General features: G+C 44.5%; 2 protein-coding genes and 1 non-coding gene across 4 annotated transcripts in view; 2 read left to right on the top strand and 1 right to left on the bottom strand.

The window, feature by feature from the left end:
* The window catches only part of Erich1 (glutamate-rich 1), a gene marked incomplete at its 5' end in the record, with an annotated part of 52,793,804 nt that overhangs the window by 110,678 nt on the left and 52,664,238 nt on the right, over window positions 1-18,888 (top strand).
* Window positions 1-18,888, top strand: part of Klhl2 (kelch-like family member 2) — a 112,276-nt gene that overhangs the window by 36,179 nt on the left and 57,209 nt on the right. For all 3 annotated transcript variants that reach the window (NM_001419565.1, XM_087587807.1, XM_087587806.1), the window contains 1 exon segment: window positions 4,123-4,244. In NM_001419565.1, the coding sequence (NP_001406494.1) occupies window positions 4,123-4,244 (122 nt within the window).
* Window positions 6,716-6,821, bottom strand: LOC120097650 (U6 spliceosomal RNA). The gene has a single exon (XR_015640562.1). It is a non-coding gene; the product is annotated as a U6 spliceosomal RNA (small nuclear RNA).

The following is an 18,888-nucleotide window of genomic DNA, read 5'->3' on the forward strand; positions in this document are numbered from 1 at the left end:
TGTGTGTGTGTGAAGTCAGGAACCATGTAGTTCCTAGGTATGCACCTCAGGTCGCCAGCAAGCAGTTTCACCAACGAACCATCTTGGCTGCCTTTAAAAATTCGTTACCAGGGGTTGGGGATTTAGCTCAGTGGTAGAGCGCTTGCAAGGCCCTGGGTTCGGTCCCCAGCTCCAAAAAAAAAAAAAAAAAAAAAAAAAAAAAAAAAAAAGAAAAGAAAAGAAAAGAAAAGAAAAAAAAAATTCGTTACTAAATCCAAATCTCAGAAAGCCATACTGTTTAAGCACATGTCCTATAAATATAGCCAAGGGCAGATACTGTATAGCACCTAGGATTGGATATAAATAGCTCTCACATCTCCTTCCCTGTGCTTTGATTGTTGGAATTTTTAATCTATTCATGCATTTGGGGGCAAGCTTTTGGGTTTTGCTACTTTTTTTTTTAAGTTAAGGCAAAGAAATAAAGATTAAATCATTTTAAGAACAGTATATAACTGAGGTTGACTTTGTTGGAAGTAGATGATCTTTAAAAACTGACATATAAGGAAAAGATGTGATTTAGCAAAGTGCCTCTTTATAAAGCATAATAGTGAAAACTACCTGGCCCAGGACTTTTTTTTCCCTAGTCGTATACATGAATTAGGAGACTTGGTTTTGCCTAAGTCTTTGTCTATACTAATTAATCCTGAAATCTGGGAACTAGGTACATGGCTTTGCACTTATATTGCCCTAAGCGCTGAAGGGCTTTGCAAATTCTAGGGGCACTGTGGATGAAGCAAGGTAAGGTGTTTATTTAAAATCTAATTAGGAGGGGCAATGGGGAGATTGCTTAGTTGGTAAAGTGCTTGCCCCATTACCCAGGGAAAAAGGCAAAGTAAGAGGTTGGGGAGGACCAGGCAAAACTGCGTCTTCTGTACACAGGACTGATGTGTACACTGAATCTGTAGTTACTTGCATTAAATCAAGGCAGTCCACATCCTATCATGAAATGGGAAGGCGTTCATGAGCTCTCACCCCTAACCAAGAAGCCGTGGACAGTTGATGAATTCTGAGGGAGAGTCACTCAGTTTTCTTATGGACATGGCTCCTGATAGGCCCACCATGCCCCAGTGTGTAGCCCCATACTTAGACATATACGGTCATCACAAATTGGAATTCATGAAATTTAAGAAAAAAGGAAAAGAAAGGAAGACAGTTAGTTGGGAGTAGAGAGGTCAAGGTAGATCTGGGAATTGTCAAGGGGAAGAGTTGGTGTCTTGAATATAATCAAAATAAACGAGGGTTGGAGAGATGGTTCAGTAGTTAGCTGGCTGTTCTTCTAGAGGACCCTGGTTCAATTCCCAGCACCCACATGGCAGCTCACAGCTCACAGGGTGCAAAGACTTGCATACAGACAAAACATAAATACTCATAAAATAAATAAAAAAATAAAATTAAAAAGTTACCCGGGAATGATACTGGGAGTTGTCCCTCCTTCTTTTCCTCCCTTCCTCCCTCCTTCCCTTCCTCCCTTCCTCTTCCTCCTCCTCTTCTTCCTCCTCCTCCTCCTCCTCCTTCTCTCTCTCTCTCTCTCTCACACACACACACACACACACACACACACACACACACACACTATACATAAGAATGAGTGTTTTAACTTTGGAACTTGGAGGACTTCAGATTGTACCAACCCCAGAGATCTATGAGTCAGGGAGAGGAGGGGTGCATGGGGGAAGGTACTGTATATGCAGGTGAATTGATTTTTCCTGTTCAGCGCTATATATGCCAGTGAATTGATTTTCTGTATTCATCCATTCTTTTTAAAGGTGGGAAGACAGAAACAATGGGATTCCCTTCCTTCTCTCAAGAAATCCTCTATTGTACCCCAGATGGATGTATTCTCTTTGGGCAACGACAGGGCACAGTTTGACATAGTTCAGCCCTGAGAAGGACAGCTTCTTTCTGAGGTCTTGTCAGGCCCTCTCCAGGGGAACACACAGCGAGTGTCTACCACTGTGATTCGCACCTGCCACCCCCACCCAGGGCTTCTCTTTGCAAAGGAATCCTCTGAAATTGTAGATTCCCATAGGCCTTCTGATAGTTTATGGTACAGATGCCATAGTATGGACAACCATACTGTGTCTGAAAGAGAGATCTTGGGTCCACTGTTATTTTTGTTAATGCGAGGTGCAGGATTCTGGTGCAGGTGAGAGGCTGTGGTGCAGTTTCCCAAGCTTTCCAGAGCTTCATCCCTAAGCCCTAGTGGATTCTAGAATGAAACCTTTCTGCGAGAGTTGGTCCTTCTTGGGGTAGCCTTTTAGTTTATAACTATGGCGCTCTCTCTCTCTCTCTCTCTCTCTCTCTCTCTCTCTCTCTGTGTGTGTGTGTGTGTGTGTGTGTGTCTGTCTGTCTGTCTGTCTGTCTGCCTGCCTGCCTGCCTGCCTGCCTGCCTGCCTGCCTGCCTGTCTGTCTATCCGCCCATCCCTTTCAATACTGGAAACTGAGACCGGAGTCTGACTCTTGCCAGACAGGCACTCTACAACTGAGCTATTCCTCTACGCCCCCCCCCCCCCTTTACGTTTTATTTCCAGACAGGGTATCACTAACTTACCCAGGTGGGCCTTCACCTCACTGTCACTCAGACAAGCCTTGGACTTGTGCTCCTCTGGCCTCAGTCCCCTTAGTGGCTGGTCCTGTACCTCCAGGCCAGGCTAGGTAGTTAAGGGTTTTCCTCCTCACTGTTTAATTAACTGTGTCTCCTTATATCCTAGGGCGTTTGTGTTGACCTGTTGCTCACACCTGCTTCCTAGCCTCACTAAGTCCCGGTGATGTGGGGGCATCATTGTTTTTTCCTCTCCTTTGTCCATATGTGAGTACTAGGAGGAAGGGCTTGTGCCCCTGTTTATCAGGCTGAGATGTGAAGCGCTCCAGACTGTGGCAGCTCATACTGGTGTTGAAATGACTTGAGGATTAAGAGACTGCAGATGACAAGCCAGAGCTGAGCTTACGTAGATCATCTCTGTAATAACCCTTGACTAGCCTCAGCAGCTGTGTGCTTTGCCTTGTACGACGTTCCTACACGAGAATTGTGACTTCTCACTAAGTGCCCGAGCGCTTGCATCTGGCCAGGCCCTGGGCAGAGGTCTGTGTGCTCTTTGCAGGAATGACGCTAAGTCCTTGCATCAGCTAAGGATGGTGGCATTGTTACTCTCACAGATGTGATTCAGAATCTACAAAGAGGGGGCCCGAGAGATGGCGGAGCAGTTGCATTCGGTTCTTCTGAAGGACCTGCTGCATTCTGGTCACAGTGCCTGTGTTAGGTGGCTCAAACTGCCAGCTCATACAGCTCCAGGTCTGTCTGCCTTCGCCTGCCGTATGTGCGCACACACACACAGACACACACACACACACAGACACACACACACACAGACACACACACACAGACACACACACACACAGAGACACACACAAACAGACACACACACACAGACACACACACAGACACACAGACACAGACACACACATAGACACACACACAGACACAGACCACACACAGACATACACACACACAGACATACACATATAGACATACACAGACACACACACACACACACACAGACACATACAGACCCACAGACACACACATACACACACATGCACATAGTCATTTAAAAATAAAACCCCACCCAGTTTTTTGGTAGTATATATACACCTTTAATACCAGCACTTGGGAGGTAGAGGCAGGCAGATCTCTGAGATCGATGCTACCCCGGCCAGCAAGTTAGTTCCAGGATAGCTAGGGCTACACAGAAGAATTCTATCTTTAAAACAAGCAACCAACCAGAGAGGAGTTCACAAAGGGACCCTGCCCATCACGGGCAGCATCGGATGCAGCTCCTGCAGCTGAGCGCGGGGCGACCTCATTCCTGCCATGTGATCTTCAGGGTCAGATGCCTAACAGAAGTACAGTTTGTAGCTTGCTCAAGACGGGTTTTAGGGGAGCAGCTGAGGCCTGCAAGTCGAGGCAGATCCTGTTGCCTGTCTGATTGAGTGTGTGGTGGGAAGACAGATCAGCCTGTCTCGGTGTTGGCATTTCCTCAGCAGCCTCCCATTGTTACTTCACCTCACTCTTCCGTGTTTCAGGGGAGATGAGCGAGAGCCGAGCAAAGAGAGTTCGAATAAAAGAGGTCGACGGCTGGACCCTGAGGATGCTAATTGACTATGTTTACACGGCAGAAATTCAGGTCACAGAAGAAAACGTACAGGTACGGGCCCACACTCGACACCACTCAGCTCTCTGGTCCAGAACTGCATTCCCACACAGCATGCAGTCTGTGCCAGAGTCAGAGGATTCATTGTGGAAATTTTATTTCCGAGAGACACTGGGATGATTGCGTCCTCTTAATGGTGTTTCTGATTTCAGTGCCTTTTATATCTTCGCGGATCTGAGACACATCGTTTCTCTGAGTAATGCTCCTCCTTTTGTGACAGCACTGTCATTCTTTAGAATTCCTGCTTCATGCAGCCCACAGGTTTTCTTTATTCCTTTGAAGGGTAAAGTCTCCAAAGGATTTTTTGACTACCAACATTCTTTAATTCTTTATTACTTGGGAATCCTCTTTAAATAAGTCTGGACTTCAGTCAGAATTTGATGTGGCATCTTATTTTCTGTACAGAACAAATGCCTTACAGACGTTCATTAAATAAATGTTTAAATGTTTTAGGTGGCATAGAAGGATGTTGCAGGCAAACAGACAAAAAAAAAACCAAAAAAACAAAAAACAAAAACAAAAACAAAAAATGAAAGAAAGAAAAGTCTTCTTTTTTTTTCTTTTTTCTTTTTTTTTTTTTTTTTTTCGGAGCTGGGGACCGAACCCAGGGCCTTGCGCTTCCTAGGTAAGCGCTCTACCACTGAGCTAAATCCCCAGCCTCAAGAAAAGTCTTCTTAAACTGGCCTGTGCTGACTGAATGAGAATGGTCCCCGTGGGCTTCTGTAGGTGAATGCTTAGTGTCAAGTAGGTGGACCTGTCTGAAAAGATTACAAGGATTAGGTCTGGCCTTGTTAGAGGAAGTGTGACATTGGAGTTTCAGAAACCCAGGCCAGGCCCAGTGGCTTCTTTCAGCCTAAGGATCAGGATCTCAGCTACCTCTTCAGCCCTGTGTCTGCCTTTGCGCCGTCCCCATCACGGCGATAATGGACTAAACAGCTGAACCTGCGAGCCAGCCCCAGCTAAGTGCTTTCTTTTATAAGAGTTGGCAGGCTCATGGTGTCTCTTCACAGCAGTACAACAGTGACTAGGACAGGCCCTTCGCTGTGACCTCCCACCCCCACCCCTGCTCCCGCATCTCCATCTCCTTCCTGAGAAGGATAGCTGCTGATCTTTGATTGAGACAAGTCCCATTCATTGATTCAAGTAAATGAGCACACAGCATTGAAATTTCGAGTATGTTTTTTCTCTGTTTGTTCTGACACTTTGCTTTTTTTCCCCTCACTGAACAGAGTGGCTTGTTCTTTGTGTGGTGTCTCATATGGTAATGGGTCTGCATAATGGACCACTTTTATGAACTGCTGTAGTGAATGGGCATCTTAATCTTGGTGTGCAAGAATTCTACAGGCTGGACTCCTGAAAGGGGAATCGATTGAGCAAAGAATACATGCATCTTTTAATTCTGGGTGGAAATGCCCTGTCAACATTTAAATGTTGGAATTTATTTATAGTCCTTTCAGTAGGGGTACTGTGCTTTAAGGGCAACAAAGAGAACTTAGAGCCTTTTTATAAAGCATTTAATTTGTCTGTCAGTGTTTGTGTGATCCCTGGAGCTGGACTTGAGGTGCTTGGGAGGTACTCAACATGGGTGTCAAAAACCAAGCTTTGGTTTTCTGGAAGAATAAGCAAGCACTCTTAACTGCTGAGCCATCTCTCCAGCCCCTGGAGCCAAACTCTTAAGAAACAGCTTCTAAATTCTACTGTACAAAGAAGATATGAGTCTCATGGTTTATGCCTCTGAGCAGCTGAAATGTGCTACCTCATGTTCGAGTGCAGACTGAAGAGCTGCTGCTGTAGCATGTCGCATGCTATCTGCTTACTGGGAAATGGCAGCTGGAGGAAGCCAAGCCTCCTGGGGCCCTTTGACCCTCCTTTTTTACTCTGCTGGGACTTTCTGTTTATGAGGTAGAATGTTAGGAAAATCTACCATCCATTTTGGAGTTGTGACTAAGGGTGATTGGATCATATGCTAAGTGAACATCATTTATCTGTCTGTCTGCCTGCCTGCCTGTCTGTCTGCCTGTCTGTCTGTGGAGCACACGTGCCATAGAAAACGTGGAGATTAGAGAGCAACCTTGAACATCATTTCTTGCCATCCAGTTTGGTGTTCAACATTATGTGAGATTAGCTGGCCAGCAGATTTCTAGGGAGTCTCCTGTCTCTGCTGTAGGGACTCGGTGATTAAAAAAACCTGCTATTTTACCAGGCTTTATGTGTGTTCTGGGGATTTGAACTCAAGCATTTGTGCTTGCATAGCCACCACTTCACCCACAAAGCCATCTTCAAAAGCTCAGATCAATGTTCGTTTTAGTGTGAAGGAATTGTGTTGGCGTTATGTCAGGAAATGAGAGAAGGTCGCAACATGCCATCTCCTTCTAGACTTTTCTGTACACTTCAACTGTTGTTGGGCTGTGGAGGCATTGTTTCAATAAGAAAGTACCTTGTGTTGTTGGGCTTTTTTTTTTTTTTAATTTCTGAACCGCTTCACAAATTTGTGTGTCATCCTTGCGCAGGGCCATGCTAATCTTCTCTGTATCGTTCCAGTTTTAGTATAAGTGCTGCCGAAGCCAGCACGTGCTTTTCCTTTATTGATGTGCATGATGTCTACACCTACCTGCAAACAGATTATAGATTTCTTTGATACATAATGGCCATGTGGAGGGAAACCGCTAAAGATGTGCATGCCTGAGAGTCTAAATGAGAGCCCTGTACTTTGTTAGCCATTTTTACAGTGGGAACAGTGCCTGTTAGGAGTGAGAACACCGCTAAGGTTCCTTTTAATAACTGTCACATTCCAGTCTTAATACATCAGTCACGGACTTTGACAGGAGCCACTCGTCATGATGGCTTGCCCTTTGTGTGCGTTGCTACAGTACACTCTAAGGGTTGCATTGGGAGGCCTGGTTCCATTCGGTATGGCTTTTCTTTAGAGGGGAAGGGATATCTCTTTAGCTTAGGGCTATCCTGGTTTATAAAATCCTTACAGCCCACTGAAAAGGCTGTGCTTTGGAAAGACATTTGGAAATAAAACTCATGAAGGCAAGCCTCCCTTTTTGTAACAAGTATTTTTCAGTGAACTCTGGGATAAGGCTTTAGAGATGAATGTGTGTCAAACTTCTCTTCATTGTGTTTTGATTATTTTTATGTGTTTGTACTTTATTTAACATTTCTTGTCCAGTCCAGTGTGTTCTAAGGAAAGGGGCTGTGCAGTGGAGGTGTCTGGTGGCCTCAGGATGGTTACACTAAGGTTAAGTGGTTACCTGGTGAGACTGTTTTTCTAGTGAGGAAAATTCTAGTGTCTCTGGAAATGTGTTTCACTGAAGACTCTCAGTGCTTTACTGCTGGCCAGCTGTCTTCCAGTCAGCTGGTGACAGAACAAGACTTTACCCCGTTTCTCCTGACTTGAGTTCCCTTCCCCACTGTCTCCTTATTGCACACACTTAAGGCACTGCGATAGCTGTTTGAGGTGAAGGTTGTTAACTGAGTCAGAAGGAGGAATGAGTAATTTGAAGATTTCACTCCAAAGAAGGAAGAATCTCTTCTGTATTATATAAGCAACAGGGCTATTTTAAGTTTCCTTGATTTTGATCACCCTCCTTGGTATTACTGGGCTTTTTGTTTTCTTTTGTTTTGTTGTTGTTGTTAAATATTTTAAAACTTTAAAACTTTAGTTTGGCTGTTTTGGTTCATATATGTCTAAGTTGTAGAATAATTTGAACTAAATGAATTTACAGTTTGGATTTTTAAAGAGAGATAAAAGGGAAACAATATTTCACCTTACTTCACTTTCTGCCTTCCTTCTAACTGGCTGAAAAGTGCTGCCACATGTCTGGATTTTCAGACTCCTTCTTTAGAAAACTTTATAAATATTATATATATAGGGAATAGAGAAAACAAATCTTCAGCCTACTGTTAAGCAGCTTTTAAACATCTGTGATCCACAGACACGTCAGAGCCTCTAAGCTTCTCCTAAGGGCAGGTACAGAAGAACATGCATGAACTTTTGTGTACTTTCAGAAGACCCATGGAGGCTTCGCTCCTTCCTCACGGCTTTAAGAACTCTGAGCAAGCCGAGCACTGTGGCGCATGGCTGCAGTTCTAGTGCACTGGTTCTCAGCCCTCCTAGTGCTGGGGTCCTTTGATGCAGTTCCTGATGTGGTGGGGACCCCCAGCCATAAGACTGTTTGGTTAACACTCCATGACTTTAGTTTTGTTACTGTTGTGAATTGTAGTGTAGATATCTGATAAGCAGCCCTCAGGTTGAGACCTTCAGGAGGGAGGCTGAATGGGAGGATCGTGAGTTCAAGGCTTCCGAGGGTGAGAGGACCCAGCCGGTGTCAGTGTGGACAGTGATCCGAGAAGATGTCAACTTGAATCAGATGTCAAGGAGTCTAATGCATATTTAAACACAGTACAACATGGGGAAAAGAGTCCAGGCAACAATCGTTCCTCTTCCACAACAGTGTACAAAGAAGCTTAAGGTGTGACTGCTTAGAAACGTCTTTACAAAGGGCATGTGACCGTGCAGGTGGGCTCTATAGCTAAAAGGCGTAGACTCCGATGTGGTCTCTGACCAGGATATCATAGAGGTCAGCAGGCCATAAAATACGTGATATCTCCCCTAAGGATGAGTTTAACTGGGAGCTAAAGATAATGATCTAGGAAGTGTTGGGGTTCAGGAGTCGACCACAAACCACATAAACACAGATGTCAGTCAGACAGGAACGTGAACGTGTCAGTGAACGTGTACCCTAAGATCAGGGCTGAATCTCAGGATTTGGGGCCTGAGGTTATGGCCCCAAACATTTCTTGGGGCTGGCTTATAAGAGAAAAAAACCACAATGAGCTCATGTGCAGGTGCAGGAAGTGCTGCCCGGTGGTCAGCTCTGACTCAGCCTATTTTGGCTTAGCTAGACGAAACAGCTCTAGCTGACCTTTACTCTGATTGGTCCTGAGTGGAGCTTTTTGGTTGTCGAATTTCTTATGCTTAACAAACCTCATAACATGCAGAACATAACAGGGTGTGTAGTCAGCACGACCCTGCTCTGAGCCATGTTACTTTTCTCTGTCAGTGTCTGGCAGGCATATTACAGCAACAACATGAAATAGCTGGCGGGCATGGAACAAAATGGCTACAGCTGTGCTGGGGGGAGGCCTCAGCAGGGAGGAAGAGTCTAGGATAGCATTCTGGGGAATTTAGGTCTGCCTCCACAGATACCAAAAAGGTCACCAGGTCCTAAATAATATCCACTCCCAGCCTTCTGGGTGGGAAAGCAGGTATTTCATCTCCTCTGCTGAGGACCCTTCCCTCCCACACACACTCCCCACCCTGGAGTGTTTAACATTGCTGGTTGGTTTCCCTAGTGATCTGTGGGCATAAGGGACCTTTGTGTCTCCAATGGGGGTGGGGGCATAGTAAGACCCTGTCTGAAAAAAATAGAAAAAAATAAGTATATGATTGTGTGTGTATTATTAGTGCAGAAGTTTTAATCACGGATCTCTTCAACCATGTACTGCGCATTGCATATGTGTTGCTTACCTCAGTTGATGGTTTTAGTGTTATGTAAGACATGTATTAATCTATTTTGCAATTGGAAAAAATAGACTCAGAAAGCTTAAATAATGTGTTCAACACCACCCTGCATATAAAGAGATTTTATTTTATTTTTTTTTGTGTGTGTGTATGTGTGTATACTTTTGTCTGTGTGTCTATGTGTACACTCATACAGACCAGAGGCAGGCACTGAATGTCTTTGTATGTCACTCTCTACCTTATTCTTTTGAGATGTAGTTTCTCCCTGAACCTGGGACTTGCGTGGTTTGTTTAGTCTGGGGTCCAGCAATCCACTTACCCCTCTCAGAGCTGGCGTTATAGGAATACATGGTGCAGTCCTGGCTTCCTACATGAGTCTTGGGATCCAAACTCCAGTCCTCATGCTTGCACACCCAGGATTCCTAGCTGCTAAGAGAGTCCCTCATTGAACCTGGAGCTGACTGATCTGAATTTGAGTTGCCAACCAGCCCCAGAGGTCATTCTGGTATTGCTTCTCTAGTGCTGGAATTATACATGGATTGCACCATACCCCCACATCTAGATGGCTCACCCTTTCTGTCTGTCTGTCTGTCCATCTGTCTGTCTTCTTTTCTTCCTTCCCCCATCCCTCCGTCCTTTTTTCTTTTCCCACAGATGATAGGGGTCAATCCATCCTCATGTTTGTACAGCAAACGTGTTACCTGTTGAGTCATTTCCCAGTCCCTATAAGAGTAATTTTAGAAGTTGAAAATAATATTGACTAGGGATATATAGTTCCATTGTAGAACACATGCCTAGAATGTGCAAGACCCTGGATTAGATCTGGGTATCATCAAAGAAACTATCTTTATAATAGAAAAGAAAATTTTCCATATTCCCAAGTTACTAGAGACGGTATTAACATTCTTTGGAGACTAAGACAGTTCACGTTCTCTCGCCATTTCTCCCTTTGTTAAATGTGCAGTTTTGCTCCATACATTCTGACTTTTCAGCTTCAGGGTATGTTTGGCTAAAAGTAGGTGTTTCCCACCTAATGTAAGTGTGAAAATCAAAAGTAAAAATGAAGTGTGGAAAACAAAGGCTGATAATAAATAGTGCTGGTGTAAACAAGTGCTCGTTCACGGTGATGCTGCAAGCACTGTCTGCAGGCTCTGTTTGGATTAGAACGCTCTCACGGTGGAGGGGGAAGAGCTGTCTGACAGCTTCAAATGGATGACTCTTAAGCAGTTCATGAAACTTACATGTTGCACCAGCAGGAATTGTCTGGGATGAGAATATCTCATTTCTTCAAGAAGTGGAGCAGAATTGAAAATGAGCAGTCTTCATGAGAGCTGTAAAACCAGTTCTTGGTGCTAAACACATTAATGTTCCGCAGGATTGTGGTGACGCAGGAAGTTCCCCATGATGTACCTATTTCACCGGTATAGACTAGACTGTATTTGAAGTGCTACAAATGTGTTTTCCCCGGGGGAGGGCAGGGCAGCAGAAGGACTCACTTTCTTCCAGGTCTGTTGGCAGTTGAAACATGGGAGGGGATGGAGAAGTAGCTCAGGGAAGAGCACTGTTGTCCCGTTCCCAGCGACTTTGTGGCAGCTCTCGGCTTATGACTGTCTATATAACTCCAGTTCCAGGGCGTCTGATGATCTCTTTCGGTCTCTGTGGGCACCAGGTAGGCCTATGGTACACATATACACGTGCCAGCAAACCTGCAAAATAAAAATAAATCTTTAAAAACATTTAAAAAAATTTTTAAGTAAGTTGCTTAACTCAGTAAAAGGCCATTAAAGTCAAGGAATCATTAAAACACAGACAGATCAGATATTTTATTTTAACCAAAGTGAGTACATACAAGATTGTACATCAGTCTTGTTTTTAAACTAAATGTGATCACTGGATTAGAGACCTCTATGTTTCTCTGTATGACCACAGCATAAACAGCATCAACTGTAATTTTCCAGCTTAAATATTTTACTTTTTTCTAAATTGGATATTTTCTTTATTTACATTTCAAATGTTATTCCCTTTCCCGGTTTCCCCTCCAGAACCCCCCTATCCAATCCCCCTCCTCCTTTAATTATTTTCCTTACTCTTGACAATTCCCCTCATGTATACAGTGAGATATGATCATATCCGCTGTCATTCCCCGCCGTTAACTCCTCTCCGATCCCCCTCGGTGCAGTCCCCTCTTGACTTCATGGCTTTTGTGTTCGCTGTGAGAACTGGGGCACTTACAAAGCTGGCTCAGTGCAGTCTCTGAGTTATTCAGTTCTTGTCGCTCTGGTGTCTGACTTGATTCTTTTCTTCATCCTCACACATTGATCTAGTCACTCTGAGTCAATCAAGATTGTTTTTATAGAAACTGTGCTTTTTATGTTCACATGTCTCTTGATTATATGTATATATTTAAATTTTGTTATTTCAATTGTCGTAAACAGAGGAGCAAACCCAGTATGTATGAGCTGGCAAAATGCAGCCTAGCTGGAGGAACAGAAGACTCTAGCCATGTAAGGGGTGCCCTTTACTGAGGGCCCGGGAAGTCTTGGTTAATTGGTGAACAGATAATTTGAAGTTTGGTTAGGATGCTTTTATTTTGTAAGTTTCTTATATGCATAGCACTGAAATAAAATTCTAATTAGATGGATGTTGGTTTTTAATAATGAACTGTTTTTTGGAGACTGAATCATATTGTGTAGCCTTTGCTGTCCTTAAGCTCAGAGACCTACCTGAGTCTCCCTTCTGAGTGCTAGAATTAGTGAAAACTTCACCATGCCCAATGATTAAAAATGGACATTTGAGATACCAGTGTTAAAGGCTGGAGAGGTGGCTCAGGTTAGGAGCACTGACTGTTCCTTCAGAAGACTGGGTTCTGTTCCTGACTCCCACATGGTGGCTAAAACCATCTGTGCCTCCAGTCCTAAGGGATCTGACACTTTCTTCTGGCCTCCACAGGCACTGCCCACACGTGGCTCACAGGCATATGTGCAGACCAAACACCCATACAAATATGGGTTTTTTTATTTTTAATCTTAAAATTTTTAAACGAAATGTCATTTCAGCAGACATTGATGGATTACGCTAAGCACCCAGTCCTGGAGCTATGGGAAATGAATGAAGAACAAAACATGGCAGTGTACACCTTTGGATGGGATTTAACTGTCCTGTGGCCAGTTCCCTTAACTTCTCTGGGCCTTATTTTGGGGGATGATGCTAGTCTTCCCACTGTAAGAGCTTGTGAAACCTGTTAGATGACTTGTTTCTGTAGATAGGTGACTGGTAAAAAGCTGGTTGAGGTTAGCTGAGACATATATGATTTGGCGGGAGGAGAGGGGTAGGAACACTGACTTATGGGACTTCTTTTTAAACTTATGACAACATGTAGCCTAAAGCTAAAATATGGAGCAACTGGCAAATTTGGACTTGAACGACATATTACAGGGGCATGGTATTAAGGGTCTTGTAATGATGATAGTAGAAAAAGTAGTGGTGGTGGTGGTGGTGATGGTGTTGTTGGTGGTAGTGGTAGAGGTGGTGGTGGTGGTGGTGGTGGTAGAGTTGGTGAGGGTGGTGGTGGTGGTGGTAGAGTTGGTGATGGTGATGGTGGTGGTGGTGGTGGTGGTAGAGTTGGTGATGGTGATGGTGGTGGTAGTGATGGTGGTGATTGAAATGGCTGTGGGGAGGATTGTGTTGGAGGAGGGGGTAGTATTAGTGGTGGTGATAGAGGAGGTGATACCACTAATGGTGTTGCCTGAGGAGTTGGTGCAGGTGCTGGTGATGGTATAGGGGAAAGGTGTGGTTGTGGTGTAGAGGTGGTGATATTAGTGAGGTTGATGGAAGAGGGGATACACAATAACAGTGATGGTAGAGGTGTTGGTGATGATGGAGGTGGTGTTTGTGATGGTGGTGGTAGTGGTGGTGGAGGGGGGGGTGGTGATGATGGGGGAGGTGATATTGATAATGGTGTTAGTAAAGGAGGTGGTGTTGATGATGGTGATGGTGGAGAAAACTGTTGGTAGTGATAGAGAAGATTGATGATGGTGATGATGGTGGTGGTGGTGGTGGTGGAGATGGTGATGCTGTTGCTGGTGGTGCTCTTGGTAGTAATGGTAGAAATGGAAGTGGTGATTGAGGAGGTGAACATGGAGGTAGGAAGGTGGAGGTGGTGGTGATGGTAGAAATGATGGAGGATGTGGAAATGGGAGAGGTGATAGTGTGGATGTGGTGGTATGATTATACCTCTCAGGAAGATGGTAGTTTCTGGTCCATGATGGGGTACTGTAGTGAGACTATGGCTTCAATCCTCTAGTGTCTGTATTCTAGTTCATCTGTAAAGAGATTGGTTAAGGGATACGTGCTTTCCATGAAAAGTCAAGTATGTTTGGGACTGTGGAATGCCTATTTCTATAGGGGCGTGGAGATCAGCCTAAGATCTGGGACCTAGCATGTGAGGCTTTGGCGTAGTAAGCATAGTGTGCTTAGGGGAGCACACTCTTGTATAGGACAGCTGAGCTCATGGCAGACCACACTGTATACACTGATTTGGGATTTTAGTTAACTTGGTGATCTAGAGCAGGACTTGTTTCTGGCTAAATAGGGATTCAGTTCACTGGAAGACACGAAGGTTTTAGGATTTGAATGAGGACGGGTGGGTTATCAGTTGGGTTAGGGTTGGGAACTACCACTGTTTCCTGCACACGGCTCACGCCTTGTCTTTCTGAAGTCTGAGCTGTGACCTTGCACATTTGTTTTTTCCACTGCCAGTATTGATTTGATGAATCCCAGTGCCTTAGTTAGGGTTTTGCTGCTGTGAACAGACACCATAACCAAGGCAACTCTTGTAAAAGATAACATTTAATTGGGGCTGGCTTGCAGGTACAGAGGTTCAGTCCATTATCATCAAGGTGGGAACATGGCAGCATCCAGGCAGGTGTGGTGCAGGAGGAGCTGAGTTCTGCATCGTCATCTGAAGGCTGCTAGAAGAAGACTGACTTCCAGGGAGCTACGTGAGGGTCTTAAAGTCCACAGCCACAGTCACACGCCTCCTCCAACAAGGCCACACCTCCACATAGTGCCACTTCCTGGGCCAAGCATAGTCAAACCATGACACCCAGTTTTCAGTTGATCATTTGTTAATTGTTTTTGGAGTATTTGTAATGTGCTAAGCAGTTTTCTCTCCGTGGACAACTCAGTGTCAGACAGGGAGACAAGGTCCCAGTCTGGGAAGCCTTTATGTGGTTGTGGAGGAGGGGAGGGGCAAGGCGAACAAAAGCCCTCAGATGACTCAGGTTGTTTGACGTTATTACCGAGCTCTGAGGAGGGCTGGCTTGAACCGAAAGCAGAATCAGGAGAAGAAAGGAGTTACGCAGAGGTAAGGGCAGTGACTCTCTCCAACAGAAGGAACTTCAGGTACAGTGACACACAATGGGAGGAAACTTGGTAGGTTTAAGGCTCAAAAAGTAAAAGGTGATTCATTTTTTTGGTTTGCTTTATTTGTTTGTTTTATGTTTTTTTGGGAGAGTCTCTTTACATAGCTGTTGGCTGTCTCAGAACTCACTGTGTAAACCAGGCTGGCCTCTGCCGGTGAGTGTTGAGATTAAAAGCGTGTGCCACCATGTGTGAGTGCCACCATGCGCCGACATGAGGATATTATTGCTTGAGGAGAACATATTATAGAGAGAATGGAGAAAGATGATACTGGAAAGGTAATAGATCCAGATGAAGCAACTCTACTTTAGAGAGGAGGGAGGATTTACTTCATTCGTAAGATGCTAGACATTACTGCCTTCTTCCAGTTGGAAGATGGATTGTAGACGTCATTGTGAAAGTTGGGAGGTAATTTATTTTTATGTTTTAAAATGTACTTATTTTTATTTATGTATTTAAGTGTGTGTGTGCATGTATGTCTGTGCACTACATGCATGCCTGGTGCCCAAGGAGGTCAGGAGAGAGTGTCTGATCCACTGAATAGGGGTTAGATATGGACAATGCTTGGAGGTAGGGCCAGTGATACTGGTTCTTGCCTCAAGAGTGATAAAGGTTTACCAAGAATAGCATGAGCAGTAGAGCAGACCGTCAGACGGTGAAGTCATGGGATGGGGGTATATTTTGGGGTTGGAGATTGGAGATTGGTAGTTCTTTTTTGTTAATACTCACTTTGACTGCTGAAGTGGTGTTGAGTGTGGTTGATCAGGGTGTGATTCTGTGCTGGGAAAGAAACATATTTCACAGATTGAGCCTTGAGGGGCTACGTAAGACACTGCACAGAGAATGGAAGAACAGTAAGAATGAAAGGTAGCCAGCAGCCACCTGGAGGATTGTACAGTTTGCATGAGCAGATGAGTAGCCAGGTATATAGAGGGAAGCTAAGTGCATGCCAGCTCTAGTGAAGTGAGTCCTCTGAGGAGGGACACAGGGTGTTTGTTACGGGCCAGAAATGAACACAGAGGGTGAATCGACGTTGACTGGGGTAGCCTGCTGAGCATTATTACTGGGTGGTTTGGCTTGCACAGGCTCAGTGTATGCTGATCGTCTGCTGTCTTGTCTGATTAGTGCTTACTGTACTCCGAATGTTCAGGGAGTGGGGTGGGGGTGGTGAATGACCGGGTCATACTAGTCGATAATGACCCTGAAAAGCTCTTTGGATGTGATGTTAAGAATGAGAACTTGATTGGAGTGGGTTGGGGAGCTTTTGAAGATCACAGACTGCTCATCTAAAGCATTTTGCTCTGAAATCCAAGAGAAATGTGCCTGTTGAGGGGGATGAGAAGGGTAATGGAGGGATTGTTTCTCAATGTCAGTGCTGTAGAACAAGTTTCTACGACAGTCAGAACGACCCATAGAGAAGCAGAGGGTGGTGACAGCAGGAGAGAGAGAAGGGCGTCATTGGGAAGGTTTGACAAAGCTATTAAAAGGTTAAGATCTGGAAGAAAGTACATGGATTTTCCTGGGATGGGACAGGGAGAGCTATTCCACCGTTGAGCCAGAGGGAATGCAGACATGCTTATAGGTTTAAGTAGGTTAACATCTTGGATAGTGGTTAGATCCAAGGCTGGATGTCCTGTCAGCCTGCCCTGTTTACGAACGTGGGGCTGGTGGGAAGTTACCAGCCTAGATGAAGATGTGAACGTGATAGAGACTAGCAATGCTAAGTCTTCATCTTGGGAAGGACAAAGGTGAATTGCATACAAAGCACAGTAAGTAGAAATACCATGCCGAGAGCTCACTGGAGATTTCAGTCACAACAATCAGTTAGAACGGCGGTGTGATTTTTCTTTAGTCCCACTCAGCCATTTCCAGGTTGAGATGGTGCATATAGCTATTGCCAAAAATGCTGCAGAGGAAACTACCAGCAGATTGACAGGTTTGGGTCGCCCAGGCTGAGCTGAGTGACTGGATGTGTCCGTGTTTCTGTCTTTCTTCCATGTTAATGCAGTCTGGAAGGAGATAGATAACTGAGAGAAAATTGAGAGAAGTGGGGGAGGACTTGGTTATGTGATCTCCAGTTGCTGCAGCCTGCTTTAGAAATGTTGATTGTGTTTTCACTCTCTCTGGATCTGTGTTCTTTCAAACCCCGTCAGAAGCTGTGTTGTAGAGGAGAATCGTGATTTAGGTTTTAAGAAAACCCATTGGTAGATGAGTAGCAGTTTATGTCATCGAATCCCACAAAGAGAGTGGGAGGATGTGAGGTTCAAGGAAACTGGGCTTCGGAGGAAGGAAATACCAATGGGGATGAAACTGTTATGAAACACTGCTGTCTTTTAGATGTGGATGGTGACCAAGTAGTGGGATAATTTCAGTAAGTCGTCATAAGAAACTTAAAAGTTCTATTCTCTAAAGATTATCTCAAGTCTATGAAGTAGATCGAGAAAGTTTCCATGTTTTGTGAGACTCTTGAGTTGTAAATTGTGAAAGTCTTACGTGGAGTGTGGGTTTACCTGCGGTATGGGAGGAAAAGTTTAATAAACGGTAAGCCCACGACTACATTTTTACTTACTAAATGTTTATAAACACATTGTTCTTTAAGTTTATTTTGTTTCCTTTTTTATCCAAGTCTGCATTATTGCTTATTGTGTGTGTGTGTATATGCATGCGTGTGCGTGCCACGGTGCACATGTGCTCAGAGGACAGGTTTTGAGAGTCTGTTCCCGCTTTTCACATGTGGGGCCCAGGTATTTAATCACTAGGCTTGGTAGCAATACCTTCAGGTCTCTCTCCAGCCCCTCCGGACTCCATTCTTCTGGGTGCATTTCTAACCCAGAGGTGCTCAGTAAGATGCTGCTTGACCATCAGGGCAGTACAAGTTCTCAATAGTGATCCAGGGAGGACATTTTCTTTCAGTGAGCAGACATTCAGGTGACCTGCTTGAGATGGGTAGCACCGAAGAAGACATCAGAGCGATGGCTGGACTTGAGTCCTCAGTCTCTTTCTTGGCTTTGTAGGCTAGAAACTGTTTCATTAGCTCCTTTGGGGCCCACTGGACCCTTGGAAAGGAGATCAGTGTAGTCAGAATTAGAAGATTAATACATAAGCTTTAGTAAACTTATTTTCAGTAGGCTTAGGAAGTGTCACATATGTTCATATTATGTAATGTGCACAATTGTTATGTAATGTGCACAATTGTAGTTAGTTTTGTAGTGGGATTTGTAATGAGAGCATCAGGTGGGGAGCATGGTCCCTGGGGAGGACAGAGAGGTGGACAGAGCCCTATTGAACTGTCCACCTATTCATGTGCTTCACACAGTATATGTACTGAGTGTTCACTATGAAACCCACTGCCTCAACCTTTCCCAGGCTGAATGTGGAAGACCTTAACAAACAATTGTTCTTCACATAACCCGCTTACTTGTTTACCGAGTTGGTAGTTATGCTTTTCCTCTCTGGGCATTTGTGGATGTAGATTGCTAACTCTACCAGCTACGGTGGGTCACTTAAGTTAGGGATTCTCAACCAGGGGGCCCTGGAATTTTGATTTCTTCTGATATTCCTTATGGAGATTTAATAATGGGGAGATTTAAACTTTTAAAAATACCATATACTAATTATGGGCTGGCCTCCCCTCATCACTTACACTGACAATCGAACCCTTGACCTTGGGAGCATATTATGCAAGCA

This window comes from Rattus norvegicus, chromosome 16 (assembly GCF_021556685.1).
Source record: "Rattus norvegicus strain SHRSP/BbbUtx chromosome 16, alternate assembly SHRSP_T2T, whole genome shotgun sequence".
Lineage (NCBI taxonomy): Eukaryota > Metazoa > Chordata > Mammalia > Rodentia > Muridae > Rattus > Rattus norvegicus.